Raw genomic sequence first — 15679 nt, 5'->3', positions numbered from 1 at the left:
AAGAGGCGGTTCATGATTCGCAGAGGCAGCATTAGCTGAAAACGCCCTATGACTTATGGTCCGAGGGACTGGATGGCTTGGATTTCAGTCCCAGCCTTGTCAGTGACCAGAGCCATCTTGCAGAAATCACTTACTTTTCATGAGGCCCATTCTATTCTTCCTTTTGGTTTTCTTTTCTTTTGTTCTGTTTTTCCCTTTGTGGTGAACGAGCAAGATGGGCAGAGGGAGAGGGGGAGAGAGCATCCGAAGCAGTCTCCACACCCAGCTGGGAGCCCAACCCCCAGTTCCATCCCACAACCCTGAGATCAGGAGCAGAGCCTTAACACAGAGGCTTAAGTGACCGAGTCCGCAAGTGGCCCCTCATTTCTTTCTTTCTCCTCAGGAACAGCTCGAGGTCTCCAGACTGAACGTTCTACTACAGGTGAGTATATTATGCCAAAAATTTATTGGGGACCACGAATAAAAGAAAAAAAAAAGAAGTGGAAGAAACGAAGAAGAAGAAGAAGAAGAAGAAGGAGGAGGAGGAGGAGGAGGAGGAGGAGGAGGAGAAGAAGAAGAAGGAGGAGGAGAAGAAGAAGAAGGAGAGAAAAGAAGGCTCAGGCTGAAAATTTTGAGGAAATTTGGGTTTTTGGGACAGAATTTGTATGAGAGTATGGCTTAATAGAAAGCCCGGCAAGAAGGAATTTACGGAGCTTTGGCGACGGTTATCAAATCTTATATCCAAAGACTTAAATTTCACTTGCTTTGGACCAGGTTAGAGCGATGGGCTTAAGTAGGGGGTCCCCTTCGACTTTCCTCCATCCCGTTTCACAGGAATATCGTCCCTCTGACAGAACTCATTAGCATCAACTCCACAGGTTAAAGAAAAAAAAAACAATTTTAAAAAAGGTAGACTAGCCTAAGAGGAAAGGTGCCTCTGTCTCAGGACATATTTTGACCTCGTAGGTGTTTTAAGTGGAAGGGTGCCATGAGCTCCATCCTGTCATTTCCTCATTGTTCCTAGCATCCCTGAGGGATAGTGTGATGAGGGCGGGAGGTCCCATTTCTTGGGATGCAACGTCACGGTGATATGTAGAGGAAGACGTAAGATGACCCAGTTGGAGATGTGGAAAGCACGAGTGTGGCAAAGAAGGCCGCAACCACCCCAAGAAGGAAGTAGCAAGGATGATAACAAAAAGCGGAGCAGAGTTATATTAGAACAAAATCTCCGGGAAGTCTGGACAGCAAGTCACTGGAAGAACGTCGATTCCATTTCCTCGGGGGCTGGGGCGGGGGCGGGGGCGGGGGCGGGGGCGGGGGCAACTGGCGGGAGAGGTCCATTCCCCTTTGGGCGAAAAAGGGCAAGTGTGTTTGAAATGAGCAGTTCATTCTACGGTTTTCTCAGGTGTTGCTGGACGTCCGGTTTCCACGACCCTCAATGCTGGCAGCCTAGGCAGCACTGGAGCGGGCCCCGCCTTCACCAGTAGCCCTGGCCACACACCAGGTAAAGCCAGTTCCCAACAACGGAGCCCTTCGACGCCTAAGCAACTGGTTTCAGGCAGTGCTGCTCAGTCCAATAGCGTCCAGACTGGCAGACATCTGACCCGTTATGTCGACTGGTGATGGCACGTATACCCGTATTCAGCAGGGTTTTCCATCTTTTGTGCTTGCTCTTGATGATGTTGTTGTTGGCGTCGTCCTTCTCTTGACCCTGAAGAGAAAGGCACAAGGGACACAGGCTTCAGAGCAGGCGAGGCCAAGAAGTGATTGAAAGGCCATGTCTTCCATAGTTTCCCAGTACCAGTCGTCCTGGATTTCACGTCAGGACCCCTTGGAGATTCTTGGACAGGAGGGGTGCTAAGTGAGCTGATGGCGTTGGGATGACATTCAGTAACATGGGAAAAGGAGAGATTTCCCTGGTCCATGACACTTCTTTGATGTCAATGACATCAACTTTCAGATGATGCCTGAAGCTTAACGATGAGACTCAAATCCCATTGAGAGCGTGGCCGATGGGCATCTTTCCTCCCAGAAGGAAGCTAGCAACGAAAGGTCTCAGGAGAGGTAGAGGCCGTATTCGAACCCCGAAAGCCCTGGGCCTCTTCTGGCATGGCTCCACAGTGGTGGGATCTGTGCGATAGGGCATGCTTCCGAGATGAAACGGACGACAGCGTGCTGTTCCTCGTGCGCCACGCACGGCGTTTGTCGTACCGTGGGTTTTCAAGAACAAAAACGTGAGGGCCGTTCCACCGGTAGACATGATTTGGAGTCAAAGCCAACGATCCTGTGTTCAGGCTGCCGAGTAGGGAGTGAGGCATTAATCTCAAAGGGCAGTCCAGTTTGCAAGTGCACTGATTTCTGCCCAGGGTAAAGTGGAGTGTGCTGTCTCTTTTCAGGAGGAACCGGCAGCCCGACAGCAGCCGCCAGAGAAGGTAAAGAACCCAGCACGCCGCTGAAACCTAGCGCTGGAGAGCCCAGCGCAGGGAAATCAGACAAGTCAGGATTGGCCCTTTAGCACCTATGTGGTGGCATTGAACGTGACACAGGGCGAACTCACGATTGAGCTGTGTGTGATGTGAGACTGATACTAGCTATGTAGCTGCAGACACCCTAGGAGTCCTTGAAAGCTGCTGTTGTGTGGGAAGCCTGACTTCTGTCCTGTCCGGGAAGAGGGACATGCAGAGCCCTGCGTGTGTAGGAGTCAAACCGTTTCCCCGTTGTTCTGTCAGGGACCCCGGAAGGTACAGAGGGCTTCACTACAGCCGCAGGGAGTGAGAAGACAAGTGGAGATTCAGCTGGCCCAGGCACAACCTTGGGAGACAGAGCAGGTATGGAAATACAAGGTGGAAAGCATCTGCTTCCTGACGTGCGGGAAGCTGCCGGTGGCTTCTGAGGGAGGGGACCCTAGCCAGCTCGTACTGCCCGTCCTCCTGGGCGGCCCCCTGTCCTGGTTCGTGTGGGCTTCTTCTCGGCAGTGTTTCTCGAGCCTCCACGCAGACGTGATGGATAGTGGAGCGGCGTGTGGTCAGACTCTCCAGATTCCGGCCTCTGGGCTTCTGAGCCTGAGTCTGGATGGGCATGGGGTCATGCTTTAGCCCGTCTGGCTCCAAGTGAGTGCGGAGGCCCGACAGGAACACGTGCGTGCCGCTGCTCCACGAGCCAGTGTCCGGAAAGGGCTTTGAGAACAGAGGGCAACTGAGTGTGTTCTGCTCCACCAAACCCGACCGAGTAGAGAGGTAGTGTGGGTTTGGAGCGGGAGCAGGGGATCACCAGCCGGTGAGACCCCTGGAGTCCCAAGCACTGAAAGGCAGGTGGGAGCGAGTTGAGAATGTCTTTCCGAGGCCAAGGCTTTTGTACGTCCCAGGGGGGTTTCTGGCACATCACGACGTGAGGTCTTCTAATGCATTTCGCCTCTTGTCCCAAAGTCAGAGTGTCAGACGGGCACAGCTAGAGGTTCTGTAGGAATTGTGTGGGCAGCGGGACTTTCTTCTAAGAGCGCATCCATGGTGGCAGGGAAGGAAGGGCATCAGGCTCGGTATGCTGTCGAGGCCGAAAACGAAAGAAGTGGAATCCCTTCTGTTCTCCTTCCCAGCTGTCTGCCCCTAGTTGATGGCTTTGCATGCTTCCCACATCAGTTTTCTCCTTCCTTCGTGGAGGGGGAAGGACATACCCCTCCCTTATGGGACCTGCGGACAGACTCCCTGTGCTAGTGCCGCCTAGTGTAAGACCCAGGAAGTGCTCAGTCAAAGGCCCTCTCTGGCCACTTACCTTTGGAGGGAGCATCATCCATTGTGTACACGCCTTTCGATTTCAGCCAAGGAGCTGGAGGCTTTGGAGGGAGCACGGTATGGATCTCCTGAAGCTGACCTTGCAGGCATTTATAGTGAAGAACACTAGAATGTGCACTGCAAGAATGGCCAAACAGTGTTCGTTTCCGTCCAAGCGAAAGGGATCCTTCGAGGGCTCACGCCGCCTTCGTAGTAGCTAGAAAATTCATTGTACTCCCATCTGTGATGGGTTTCAAGAGACTCGAGGGCCCGGATTCAAGACGGGTCCCCGCCATCCCCATCTCCAAAACACCACACAAAAAGAGAAAGAGAGGGAGCGAGAAGGGGCGCCCCATTGCCTCGTTAGCCCCACCCTTCACCAGGAAAGCCTAGACGTGTGTTTTCTCACTCATACGCTACAGACATTTGCAATGTGTCCTCTACCATGTGTGGTGAGCCACTGTGTTCCCCTTCACCCTGTGTGGCTCAGAACCCGTTTAGGCGTGGCCATTTTGCAGAAGAGTTGATTGTGTCCCACGGGAAGTCGCTGCCTTGAATGACGGGTGGTTGTGTCCAGTTGGAAGGAGCTCAGATGAGAATCACTGAAATGCCCCAGAGGTGACCTTTCTCCAGGGAACTGGAATCGGCACCGAAATGGTCGGGAGGATCAGGGTCTATCCGGCCGCATCATTGTCCCCTGGGGAGTCTCTGGGGGTCAGGGTCAAAGAGTCTTTCTACATGACCCTTCCATGCCGATGAGCAAGACGTGTCCATTCCATGTCCCGTGAGCTTGGGATCGGTGGGAAAAGATGAGATCTGTATTGGGCTGTTGGTGGAGTGTGCCTGGCCTGGCCCTTGTCAATTAAAGCATGACACTACCTTTGCGAATGCTCACATCAACTTCTCTCGCACTACTTAACACATGGATCATAGCGATGGTGTGAAGCATTCCAAAAAGGACACGGAAGTACTCACGTCATGTTCTCTTCTCTGTTTCTCTGGCCTCAAGTATGGCATTTCCATCACTAGGAAGCCTGGGTGCTCCCAAAACTACAAGAGGCGGTTCATGATTCGCAGAGGCAGCATTAGCTGAAAACGCCCTATGACTTATGGTCCGAGGGACTGGATGGCTTGGATTTCAGTCCCAGCCTTGTCAGTGACCAGAGCCATCTTGCAGAAATCACTTACTTTTCATGAGGCCCATTCTATTCTTCCTTTTGGTTTTCTTTTTCTTTTGTTCTGTTTTTTCCCTTTGTGGTGAACGAGCAAGATGGGCAGAGGGAGAGGGGGAGAGAGCATCCGAAGCAGTCTCCACACCCAGCTGGGAGCCCAACCCCCAGTTCCATCCCACAACCCTGAGATCAGGAGCAGAGCCTTAACACAGAGGCTTAAGTGACTGAGTCCGCAAGTGGCCCCTCATTTCTTTCTTTCTCCTCAGGAACAGCTCGAGGTCTCCAGACTGAACGTTCTACTACAGGTGAGTATATTATGCCAAAAATTTATTGGGGACCACGAATAAAAGAAAAAAAAAAAGAAGTGGAAGAAACGAAGAAGAAGAAGAAGAAGAAGAAGAAGAAGGAGGAGGGAGGAGGAGGAGGAGGAGGAGGAGGAGAGAAGAAGAAGAAGAGGAGGAGAAGAAGAAGAAGGAGAGAAAAAAGAAGGCTCAGGCTGAAAATTTTGAGGAAATTTGGGTTTTTGGGACAGAATTTGTATGAGAGTATGGCTTAATAGAAAGCCCGGCAAGAAGGAATTTACGGAGCTTTGATGACGGTTATCAAATCTTATATCCAAAGACTTAAATTTCACTTGCTTTGGACCAGGTTAGAGCGATGGGCTTAAGTAGGGGGGTCCCCTTCGACTTTCCTCCTCCATCCCGTTTCACAGGAATATCGTCCCTCTGACAGAACTCATTAGCATCAACTCCACAGGTTAAAGAAAAAAAAAAAACAATTTTAAAAAAGGTAGACTAGCCTAAGAGGAAAGGTGCCTCTGTCTCAGGACATATTTTGACCTCGTAGGTGTTTTAAGTGGAAGGGTGCCATGAGCTCCATCCTGTCATTTCCTCATTGTTCCTAGCATCCCTGAGGGATAGTGTGATGAGGGCGGGAGGTCCCATTTCTTGGGATGCAACGTCACGGTGATATGTAGAGGAAGACGTAAGATGACCCAGTTGGAGATGTGGAAAGCACGAGTGTGGCAAAGAAGGCCGCAACCACCCCAAGAAGGAAGTAGCAAGGATGATAACAAAAAGCGGAGCAGAGTTATATTAGAACAAAATCTCCGGGAAGTCTGGACAGCAAGTCACTGGAAGAACGTCGATTCCATTTCCTCGGGGGCTGGGGGCGGGGGCGGGGGCGGGGGGGGGGGCGGGGGGGGGGCAACTGGCGGGAGAGGTCCATTCCCCTTTGGGCGAAAAAGGGCAAGTGTGTTTGAAATGAGCAGTTCATTCTACGGTTTTCTCAGGTGTTGCTGGACGTCCGGTTTCCACGACCCTCAATGCTGGCAGCCTAGGCAGCACTGGAGCGGGCCCCGCCTTCACCAGTAGCCCTGGCCACACACCAGGTAAAGCCAGTTCCCAACAACGGAGCCCTTCGACGCCTAAGCAACTGGTTTCAGGCAGTGCTGCTCAGTCCAATAGCGTCCAGACTGGCAGACATCTGACCCGTTATGTCGACTGGTGATGGCACGTATACCCGTATTCAGCAGGGTTTTCCATCTTTTGTGCTTGCTCTTGATGATGTTGTTGTTGGCGTCGTCCTTCTCTTGACCCTGAAGAGAAAGGCACAAGGGACACAGGCTTCAGAGCAGGCGAGGCCAAGAAGTGATTGAAAGGCCATGTCTTCCATAGTTTCCCAGTACCAGTCGTCCTGGATTTCACGTCAGGACCCCTTGGAGATTCTTGGACAGGAGGGGTGCTAAGTGAGCTGATGGCGTTGGGATGACATTCAGTAACATGGGAAAAGGAGAGATTTCCCTGGTCCATGACACTTCTTTGATGTCAATGACATCAACTTTCAGATGATGCCTGAAGCTTAACGATGAGACTCAAATCCCATTGAGAGCGTGGCCGATGGGCATCTTTCCTCCCAGAAGGAAGCTAGCAACGAAAGGTCTCAGGAGAGGTAGAGGCCGTATTCGAACCCCGAAAGCCCTGGGCCTCTTCTGGCATGGCTCCACAGTGGTGGGATCTGTGCGATAGGGCATGCTTCCGAGATGAAACGGACGACAGCGTGCTGTTCCTCGTGCGCCACGCACGGCGTTTGTCGTACCGTGGGTTTCAAGAACAAAAAACGTGAGGGCCGTTCCACCGGTAGACATGATTTGGAGTCAAAGCCAACGATCCTGTGTTCAGGCTGCCGAGTAGGGAGAGTGAGGCATTAATCTCAAAGGGCAGTCCAGTTTGCAAGTGCACTGATTTCTGCCCAGGGTAAAGTGGAGTGTGCTGTCTCTTTTCAGGAGGAACCGGCAGCCCGACAGCAGCCGCCAGAGAAGGTAAAGAACCCAGCACGCCGCTGAAACCTAGCGCTGGAGAGCCCAGCGCAGGGAAATCAGACAAGTCAGGATTGGCCCTTTAGCACCTATGTGGTGGCATTGAACGTGACACAGGGCGAACTCACGATTGAGCTGTGTGTGATGTGAGACTGATACTAGCTATGTAGCTGCAGACACCCTAGGAGTCCTTGAAAGCTGCTGTTGTGTGGGAAGCCTGACTTCTGTCCTGTCCGGGAAGAGGGACATGCAGAGCCCTGCGTGTGTAGGAGTCAAACCGTTTCCCCGTTGTTCTGTCAGGGACCCCGGAAGGTACAGAGGGCTTCACTACAGCCGCAGGGAGTGAGAAGACAAGTGGAGATTCAGCTGGCCCAGGCACAACCTTGGGAGACAGAGCAGGTATGGAAATACAAGGTGGAAAGCATCTGCTTCCTGACGTGCGGGAAGCTGCCGGTGGCTTCTGAGGGAGGGGACCCTAGCCAGCTCGTACTGCCCGTCCTCCTGGGCGGCCCCCTGTCCTGGTTCGTGTGGGCTTCTTCTCGGCAGTGTTTCTCGAGCCTCCACGCAGACGTGATGGATAGTGGAGCGGCGTGTGGTCAGACTCTCCAGATTCCGGCCTCTGGGCTTCTGAGCCTGAGTCTGGATGGGCATGGGGTCATGCTTTAGCCCGTCTGGCTCCAAGTGAGTGCGGAGGCCCGACAGGAACACGTGCGTGCCGCTGCTCCACGAGCCAGTGTCCGGAAAGGGCTTTGAGAACAGAGGGCAACTGAGTGTGTTCTGCTCCACCAAACCTCCGAGTAGAGAGGTAGTGTGGGTTTGGAGCGGGAGCAGGGGATCACCAGCCGGTGAGACCCCTGGAGTCCCAAGCACTGAAAGGCAGGTGGGAGCGAGTTGAGAATGTCTTTCCGAGGCCAAGGCTTTTGTACGTCCCAGGGGGGTTTCTGGCACATCACGACGTGAGGTCTTCTAATGCATTTCGCCTCTTGTCCCAAAGTCAGAGTGTCAGACGGGCACAGCTAGAGGTTCTGTAGGAATTGTGTGGGCAGCGGGACTTTCTTCTTAGAGCGCATCCATGGCGGCAGGGAAGGAAGGGCATCAGGCTCGGTATGCTGTCGAGGCCGAAAACGAAAGAAGTGGAATCCCTTCTGTTCTCCTTCCCAGCTGTCTGCCCCTAGTTGATGGCTTTGCATGCTTCCCACATCAGTTTTCTCCTTCCTTCGTGGAGGGGGAAGGACATACCCCTCCCTTATGGGACCTGCGGACAGACTCCCTGTGCTAGTGCCGCCTAGTGTAAGACCCAGGAAGTGCTCAGTCAAAGGCCCTCTCTGGCCACTTACCTTTGGAGGGAGCATCATCCATTGTGTACACGCCTTTCGATTTCAGCCAAGGAGCTGGAGGCTTTGGAGGGAGCACGGTATGGATCTCCTGAAGCTGACCTTGCAGGCATTTATAGTGAAGAACACTAGAATGTGCACTGCAAGAATGGCCAAACAGTGTTCGTTTCCGTCCAAGCGAAAGGGATCCTTCGAGGGCTCACGCCGCCTTCGTAGTAGCTAGAAAATTCATTGTACTCCCATCTGTGATGGGTTTCAAGAGACTCGAGGGCCCGGATTCAAGACGGGTCCCCGCCATCCCCATCTCCAAAACACCACACAAAAAGAGAAAGAGAGGGAGCGAGAAGGGGCGCCCATTGCCTCGTTAGCCCCACCCTTCACCAGGAAAGCCTAGACGTGTGTTTTCTCACTCATACGCTACAGACATTTGCAATGTGTCCTCTACCATGTGTGGTGAGCCACTGTGTTCCCCTTCACCCTGTGTGGCTCAGAACCCGTTTAGGCGTGGCCATTTTGCAGAAGAGTTGATTGTGTCCCACGGGAAGTCGCTGCCTTGAATGACGGGTGGTTGTGTCCAGTTGGAAGGAGCTCAGATGAGAATCACTGAAATGCCCCAGAGGTGACCTTTCTCCAGGGAACTGGAATCGGCACCGAAATGGTCGGGAGGATCAGGGTCTATCCGGCCGCATCATTGTCCCCTGGGGAGTCTCTGGGGGTCAGGGTCAAAGAGTCTTTCTACATGACCCTTCCATGCCGATGAGCAAGACGTGTCCATTCCATGTCCCGTGAGCTTGGGATCGGTGGGAAAAGATGAGATCTGTATTGGGCTGTTGGTGGAGTGTGCCTGGCCTGGCCCTTGTCAATTAAAGCATGACACTACCTTTGCGAATGCTCACATCAACTTCTCTCGCACTACTTAACACATGGATCATAGCGATGGTGTGAAGCATTCCAAAAAGGACACGGAAGTACTCACGTCATGTTCTCTTCTCTGTTTCTCTGGCCTCAAGTATGGCATTTCCATCACTAGGAAGCCTGGGTGCTCCCAAAACTACAAGAGGCGGTTCATGATTCGCAGAGGCAGCATTAGCTGAAAACGCCCTATGACTTATGGTCCGAGGGACTGGATGGCTTGGATTTCAGTCCCAGCCTTGTCAGTGACCAGAGCCATCTTGCAGAAATCACTTACTTTTCATGAGGCCCATTCTATTCTTCCTTTTGGTTTTCTTTTCTTTTGTTCTGTTTTTCCCTTTGTGGTGAACGAGCAAGATGGGCAGAGGGAGAGGGGGAGAGAGAGCATCCGAAGCAGTCTCCACACCCAGCTGGGAGCCCAACCCCCAGTTCCATCCCACAACCCTGAGATCAGGAGCAGAGCCTTAACACAGAGGCTTAAGTGACTGAGTCCGCAAGTGGCCCCTCATTTCTTTCTTTCTCCTCAGGAACAGCTCGAGGTCTCCAGACTGAACGTTCTACTACAGGTGAGTATATTATGCCAAAAATTTATTGGGGACCACGAATAAAAGAAAAAAAAAAAAAGAAGTGGAAGAAGAAACGAAGAAGAAGAAGAAGAAGAAGAAGAAGGAGGAGGAGGAGGAGGAGGAGGAGGAGGAGGAGGAGAGGAGAGAAGAAGAAGGAGGAGGAGAGAAGAAGAAGAAGAAGGAGAGAAAAGAAGGCTCAGGCTGAAAATTTTGAGGAAATTTGGGTTTTTGGGACAGAATTTGTATGAGAGTATGGCTTAATAGAAAGCCCGGCAAGAAGGAATTTACGGAGCTTTGATGACGGTTATCAAATCTTATATCCAAAGACTTAAATTTCACTTGCTTTGGACCAGGTTAGAGCGATGGGCTTAAGTAGGGGGTCCCCTTCGACTTTCCTCCATCCCGTTTCACAGGAATATCGTCCCTCTGACAGAACTCATTAGCATCAACTCCACAGGTTAAAGAAAAAAAAACAATTTTAAAAAAGGTAGACTAGCCTAAGAGGAAAGGTGCCTCTGTCTCAGGACATATTTTGACCTCGTAGGTGTTTTAAGTGGAAGGGTGCCATGAGCTCCATCCTGTCATTTCCTCATTGTTCCTAGCATCCCTGAGGGATAGTGTGATGAGGGCGGGAGGTCCCATTTCTTGGGATGCAACGTCACGGTGATATGTAGAGGAAGACGTAAGATGACCCAGTTGGAGATGTGGAAAGCACGAGTGTGGCAAAGAAGGCCGCAACCACCCCAAGAAGGAAGTAGCAAGGATGATAACAAAAAGCGGAGCAGAGTTATATTAGAACAAAATCTCCGGGAAGTCTGGACAGCAAGTCACTGGAAGAACGTCGATTCCATTTCCTCGGGGGCTGGGGCGGGGGCGGGGGCGGGGGGCGGGGGGGCGGGGGCAACTGGCGGGAGAGGTCCATTCCCCTTTGGGCGAAAAAAGGGCAAGTGTGTTTGAAATGAGCAGTTCATTCTACGGTTTTCTCAGGTGTTGCTGGACGTCCGGTTTCCACGACCCTCAATGCTGGCAGCCTAGGCAGCACTGGAGCGGGCCCCGCCTTCACCAGTAGCCCTGGCCACACACCAGGTAAAGCCAGTTCCCAACAACGGAGCCCTTCGACGCCTAAGCAACTGGTTTCAGGCAGTGCTGCTCAGTCCAATAGCGTCCAGACTGGCAGACATCTGACCCGTTATGTCGACTGGTGATGGCACGTATACCCGTATTCAGCAGGGTTTTCCATCTTTTGTGCTTGCTCTTGATGATGTTGTTTGTTGGCGTCGTCCTTCTCTTGACCCTGAAGAGAAAGGCACAAGGGACACAGGCTTCAGAGCAGGCGAGGCCAAGAAGTGATTGAAAGGCCATGTCTTCCATAGTTTCCCAGTACCAGTCGTCCTGGATTTCACGTCAGGACCCCTTGGAGATTCTTGGACAGGAGGGGTGCTAAGTGAGCTGATGGCGTTGGGATGACATTCAGTAACATGGGAAAAGGAGAGATTTCCCTGGTCCATGACACTTCTTTGATGTCAATGACATCAACTTTCAGATGATGCCTGAAGCTTAACGGATGAGACTCAAATCCCATTGAGAGCGTGGCCGATGGGCATCTTTCCTCCCAGAAGGAAGCTAGCAACGAAAGGTCTCAGGAGAGGTAGAGGCCGTATTCGAACCCCGAAAGCCCTGGGCCTCTTCTGGCATGGCTCCACAGTGGTGGGATCTGTGCGATAGGGCATGCTTCCGAGATGAAACGGACGACAGCGTGCTGTTCCTCGTGCGCCACGCACGGCGTTTGTCGTACCGTGGGTTTCAAGAACAAAAAACGAGGGCCGTTCCACCGGTAGACATGATTTGGAGTCAAAGCCAACGATCCTGTGTTCAGGCTGCCGAGTAGGGAGTGAGGCATTAATCTCAAAGGGCAGTCCAGTTTGCAAGTGCACTGATTTCTGCCCAGGGTAAAGTGGAGTGTGCTGTCTCTTTTCAGGAGGAACCGGCAGCCCGACAGCAGCCGCCAGAGAAGGTAAAGAACCCAGCACGCCGCTGAAACCTAGCGCTGGAGAGCCCAGCGCAGGGAAATCAGACAAGTCAGGATTGGCCCTTTAGCACCTATGTGGTGGCATTGAACGTGACACAGGGCGAACTCACGATTGAGCTGTGTGTGATGTGAGACTGATACTAGCTATGTAGCTGCAGACACCCTAGGAGTCCTTGAAAGCTGCTGTTGTGTGGGAAGCCTGACTTCTGTCCTGTCCGGGAAGAGGGACATGCAGAGCCCTGCGTGTGTAGGAGTCAAACCGTTTCCCCGTTGTTCTGTCAGGGACCCCGGAAGGTACAGAGGGCTTCACTACAGCCGCAGGGAGTGAGAAGACAAGTGGAGATTCAGCTGGCCCAGGCACAACCTTGGGAGACAGAGCAGGTATGGAAATACAAGGTGGAAAGCATCTGCTTCCTGACGTGCGGGAAGCTGCCGGTGGCTTCTGAGGGAGGGGACCCTAGCCAGCTCGTACTGCCCGTCCTCCTGGGCGGCCCCCTGTCCTGGTTCGTGTGGGCTTCTTCTCGGCAGTGTTTCTCGAGCCTCCACGCAGACGTGATGGATAGTGGAGCGGCGTGTGGTCAGACTCTCCAGATTCCGGCCTCTGGGCTTCTGAGCCTGAGTCTGGATGGGCATGGGGTCATGCTTTAGCCCGTCTGGCTCCAAGTGAGTGCGGAGGCCCGACAGGAACACGTGCGTGCCGCTGCTCCACGAGCCAGTGTCCGGAAAGGGCTTTGAGAACAGAGGGCAACTGAGTGTGTTCTGCTCCACCAAACCTCCGAGTAGAGAGGTAGTGTGGGTTTGGAGCGGGAGCAGGGGATCACCAGCCGGTGAGACCCCTGGAGTCCCAAGCACTGAAAGGCAGGTGGGAGCGAGTTGAGAATGTCTTTCCGAGGCCAAGGCTTTTGTACGTCCCAGGGGGGTTTCTGGCACATCACGACGTGAGGTCTTCTAATGCATTTCGCCTCTTGTCCCAAAGTCAGAGTGTCAGACGGGCACAGCTAGAGGTTCTGTAGGAATTGTGTGGGCAGCGGGACTTTCTTCTAAGAGCGCATCCATGGTGGCAGGGAAGGAAGGGCATCAGGCTCGGTATGCTGTCGAGGCCGAAAACGAAAGAAGTGGAATCCCTTCTGTTCTCCTTCCCAGCTGTCTGCCCCTAGTTGATGGCTTTGCATGCTTCCCACATCAGTTTTCTCCTTCCTTCGTGGAGGGGGGGAAGGACATACCCCTCCCTTATGGGACCTGCGGACAGACTCCCTGTGCTAGTGCCGCCTAGTGTAAGACCCAGGAAGTGCTCAGTCAAAGGCCCTCTCTGGCCACTTACCTTTGGAGGGAGCATCATCCATTGTGTACACGCCTTTCGATTTCAGCCAAGGAGCTGGAGGCTTTGGAGGGAGCACGGTATGGATCTCCTGAAGCTGACCTTGCAGGCATTTATAGTGAAGAACACTAGAATGTGCACTGCAAGAATGGCCAAACAGTGTTCGTTTCCGTCCAAGCGAAAGGGATCCTTCGAGGGCTCACGCCGCCTTCGTAGTAGCTAGAAAATTCATTGTACTCCCATCTGTGATGGGTTTCAAGAGACTCGAGGGCCCGGATTCAAGACGGGTCCCCGCCATCCCCATCTCCAAAACACCACACAAAAAGAGAAAGAGAGGGAGCGAGAAGGGGCGCCCATTGCCTCGTTAGCCCCACCCTTCACCAGGAAAGCCTAGACGTGTGTTTTTTCTCACTCATACGCTACAGACATTTGCAATGTGTCCTCTACCATGTGTGGTGAGCCACTGTGTTCCCCTTCACCCTGTGTGGCTCAGAACCCGTTTAGGCGTGGCCATTTTGCAGAAGAGTTGATTGTGTCCCACGGGAAGTCGCTGCCTTGAATGACGGGTGGTTGTGTCCAGTTGGAAGGAGCTCAGATGAGAATCACTGAAATGCCCCAGAGGTGACCTTTCTCCAGGGAACTGGAATCGGCACCGAAATGGTCGGGAGGATCAGGGTCTATCCGGCCGCATCATTGTCCCCTGGGGAGTCTCTGGGGGTCAGGGTCAAAGAGTCTTTCTACATGACCCTTCCATGCCGATGAGCAAGACGTGTCCATTCCATGTCCCGTGAGCTTGGGATCGGTGGGAAAAGATGAGATCTGTATTGGGCTGTTGGTGGAGTGTGCCTGGCCTGGCCCTTGTCAATTAAAGCATGACACTACCTTTGCGAATGCTCACATCAACTTCTCTCGCACTACTTAACACATGGATCATAGCGATGGTGTGAAGCATTCCAAAAAGGACACGGAAGTACTCACGTCATGTTCTCTCTTCTCTGTTTCTCTGGCCTCAAGTATGGCATTTCCATCACTAGGAAGCCTGGGTGCTCCCAAAACTACAAGAGGCGGTTCATGATTCGCAGAGGCAGCATTAGCTGAAAACGCCCTATGACTTATGGTCCGAGGGACTGGATGGCTTGGATTTCAGTCCCAGCCTTGTCAGTGACCAGAGCCATCTTGCAGAAATCACTTACTTTTCATGAGGCCCATTCTATTCTTCCTTTTGGTTTTCTTTTCTTTTGTTCTGTTTTTCCCCCTTGTGGTGAACGAGCAAGATGGGCAGAGGGAGAGGGGGAGAGAGCATCCGAAGCAGTCTCCACACCCAGCTGGGAGCCCAACCCCCAGTTCCATCCCACAACCCTGAGATCAGGAGCAGAGCCTTAACACAGAGGCTTAAGTGACTGAGTCCGCAAGTGGCCCCTCATTTCTTTCTTTCTCCTCAGGAACAGCTCGAGGTCTCCAGACTGAACGTTCTACTACAGGTGAGTATATTATGCCAAAAATTTATTGGGGACCACGAATAAAAGAAAAAAAAAAAAGAAGTGGAAACGAAACGAAGAAGAAGAAGAAGAAGAAGAAGAAGGAGGAGGAGGAGGAGGAGGAGGAGGAGGAGGAGGAGAAGAAGAAGAAGGAGGAGAGAGAGAAGAAGAAGGAGAGAAAAAGAAGGCTCAGGCTGAAAATTTTGAGGAAATTTGGGTTTTTGGGACAGAATTTGTATGAGAGTATGGCTTAATAGAAAGCCCGGCAAGAAGGAATTTACGGAGCTTTGATGACGGTTATCAAATCTTATATCCAAAGACTTAAATTTCACTTGCTTTGGACCAGGTTAGAGCGATGGGCTTAAGTAGGGGGTCCCCTTCGACTTTCCTCCATCCCGTTTCACAGGAATATCGTCCCTCTGACAGAACTCATTAGCATCAACTCCACAGGTTAAAGAAAAAAAAAAAAAACAATTTAAAAAAAGGTAGACTAGCCTAAGAGGAAAGGTGCCTCTGTCTCAGGACATATTTTGACCTCGTAGGTGTTTTTTTAAGTGGAAGGGTGCCATGAGCTCCATCCTGTCATTTCCTCATTGTTCCTAGCATCCCTGAGGGATAGTGTGATGAGGGCGGGAGGTCCCATTTCTTGGGATGCAACGTCACGGTGATATGTAGAGGAAGACGTAAGATGACCCAGTTGGAGATGTGGAAAGCACGAGTGTGGCAAAGAAGGCCGCAACCACCCCAAAGAAGGAAGTAGCAAGGATGATAACAAAAAGCGGAGCAGAGTTATATTAGAACAAAATC

At 52.3% G+C, this 15679-nt stretch overlaps 1 protein-coding gene across 1 annotated transcript in view; it reads left to right on the top strand.

Moving 5' to 3' along the window:
* Nucleotides 1-15679, top strand: part of LOC101689463 (apomucin-like) — a 54939-nt gene that overhangs the window by 2149 nt on the left and 37111 nt on the right. Inside the window, exons 2-14 of the mRNA XM_045073242.1 lie at nucleotides 383-421; nucleotides 1385-1483; nucleotides 2376-2411; nucleotides 2709-2807; nucleotides 5185-5223; nucleotides 6210-6308; nucleotides 7203-7238; nucleotides 7536-7634; nucleotides 10009-10047; nucleotides 11035-11133; nucleotides 12026-12061; nucleotides 12359-12457; nucleotides 14837-14875. Of these exons, the coding sequence (XP_044929177.1) occupies nucleotides 383-421; nucleotides 1385-1483; nucleotides 2376-2411; nucleotides 2709-2807; nucleotides 5185-5223; nucleotides 6210-6308; nucleotides 7203-7238; nucleotides 7536-7634; nucleotides 10009-10047; nucleotides 11035-11133; nucleotides 12026-12061; nucleotides 12359-12457; nucleotides 14837-14875 (858 nt within the window). The remainder of the gene's footprint in view (nucleotides 1-382; nucleotides 422-1384; nucleotides 1484-2375; nucleotides 2412-2708; nucleotides 2808-5184; nucleotides 5224-6209; nucleotides 6309-7202; nucleotides 7239-7535; nucleotides 7635-10008; nucleotides 10048-11034; nucleotides 11134-12025; nucleotides 12062-12358; nucleotides 12458-14836; nucleotides 14876-15679) is intronic.

This window comes from Mustela putorius, unplaced genomic scaffold (assembly GCF_011764305.1).
Source record: "Mustela putorius furo isolate JIRA1106 unplaced genomic scaffold, ASM1176430v1.1 tig00537227_pilon_pilon_pilon, whole genome shotgun sequence".
Taxonomy (NCBI): domain Eukaryota; kingdom Metazoa; phylum Chordata; class Mammalia; order Carnivora; family Mustelidae; genus Mustela; species Mustela putorius.
Note: the sequence above shows the minus strand (reverse complement) of the source record. Positions and strands in the feature narration are given on the sequence as shown.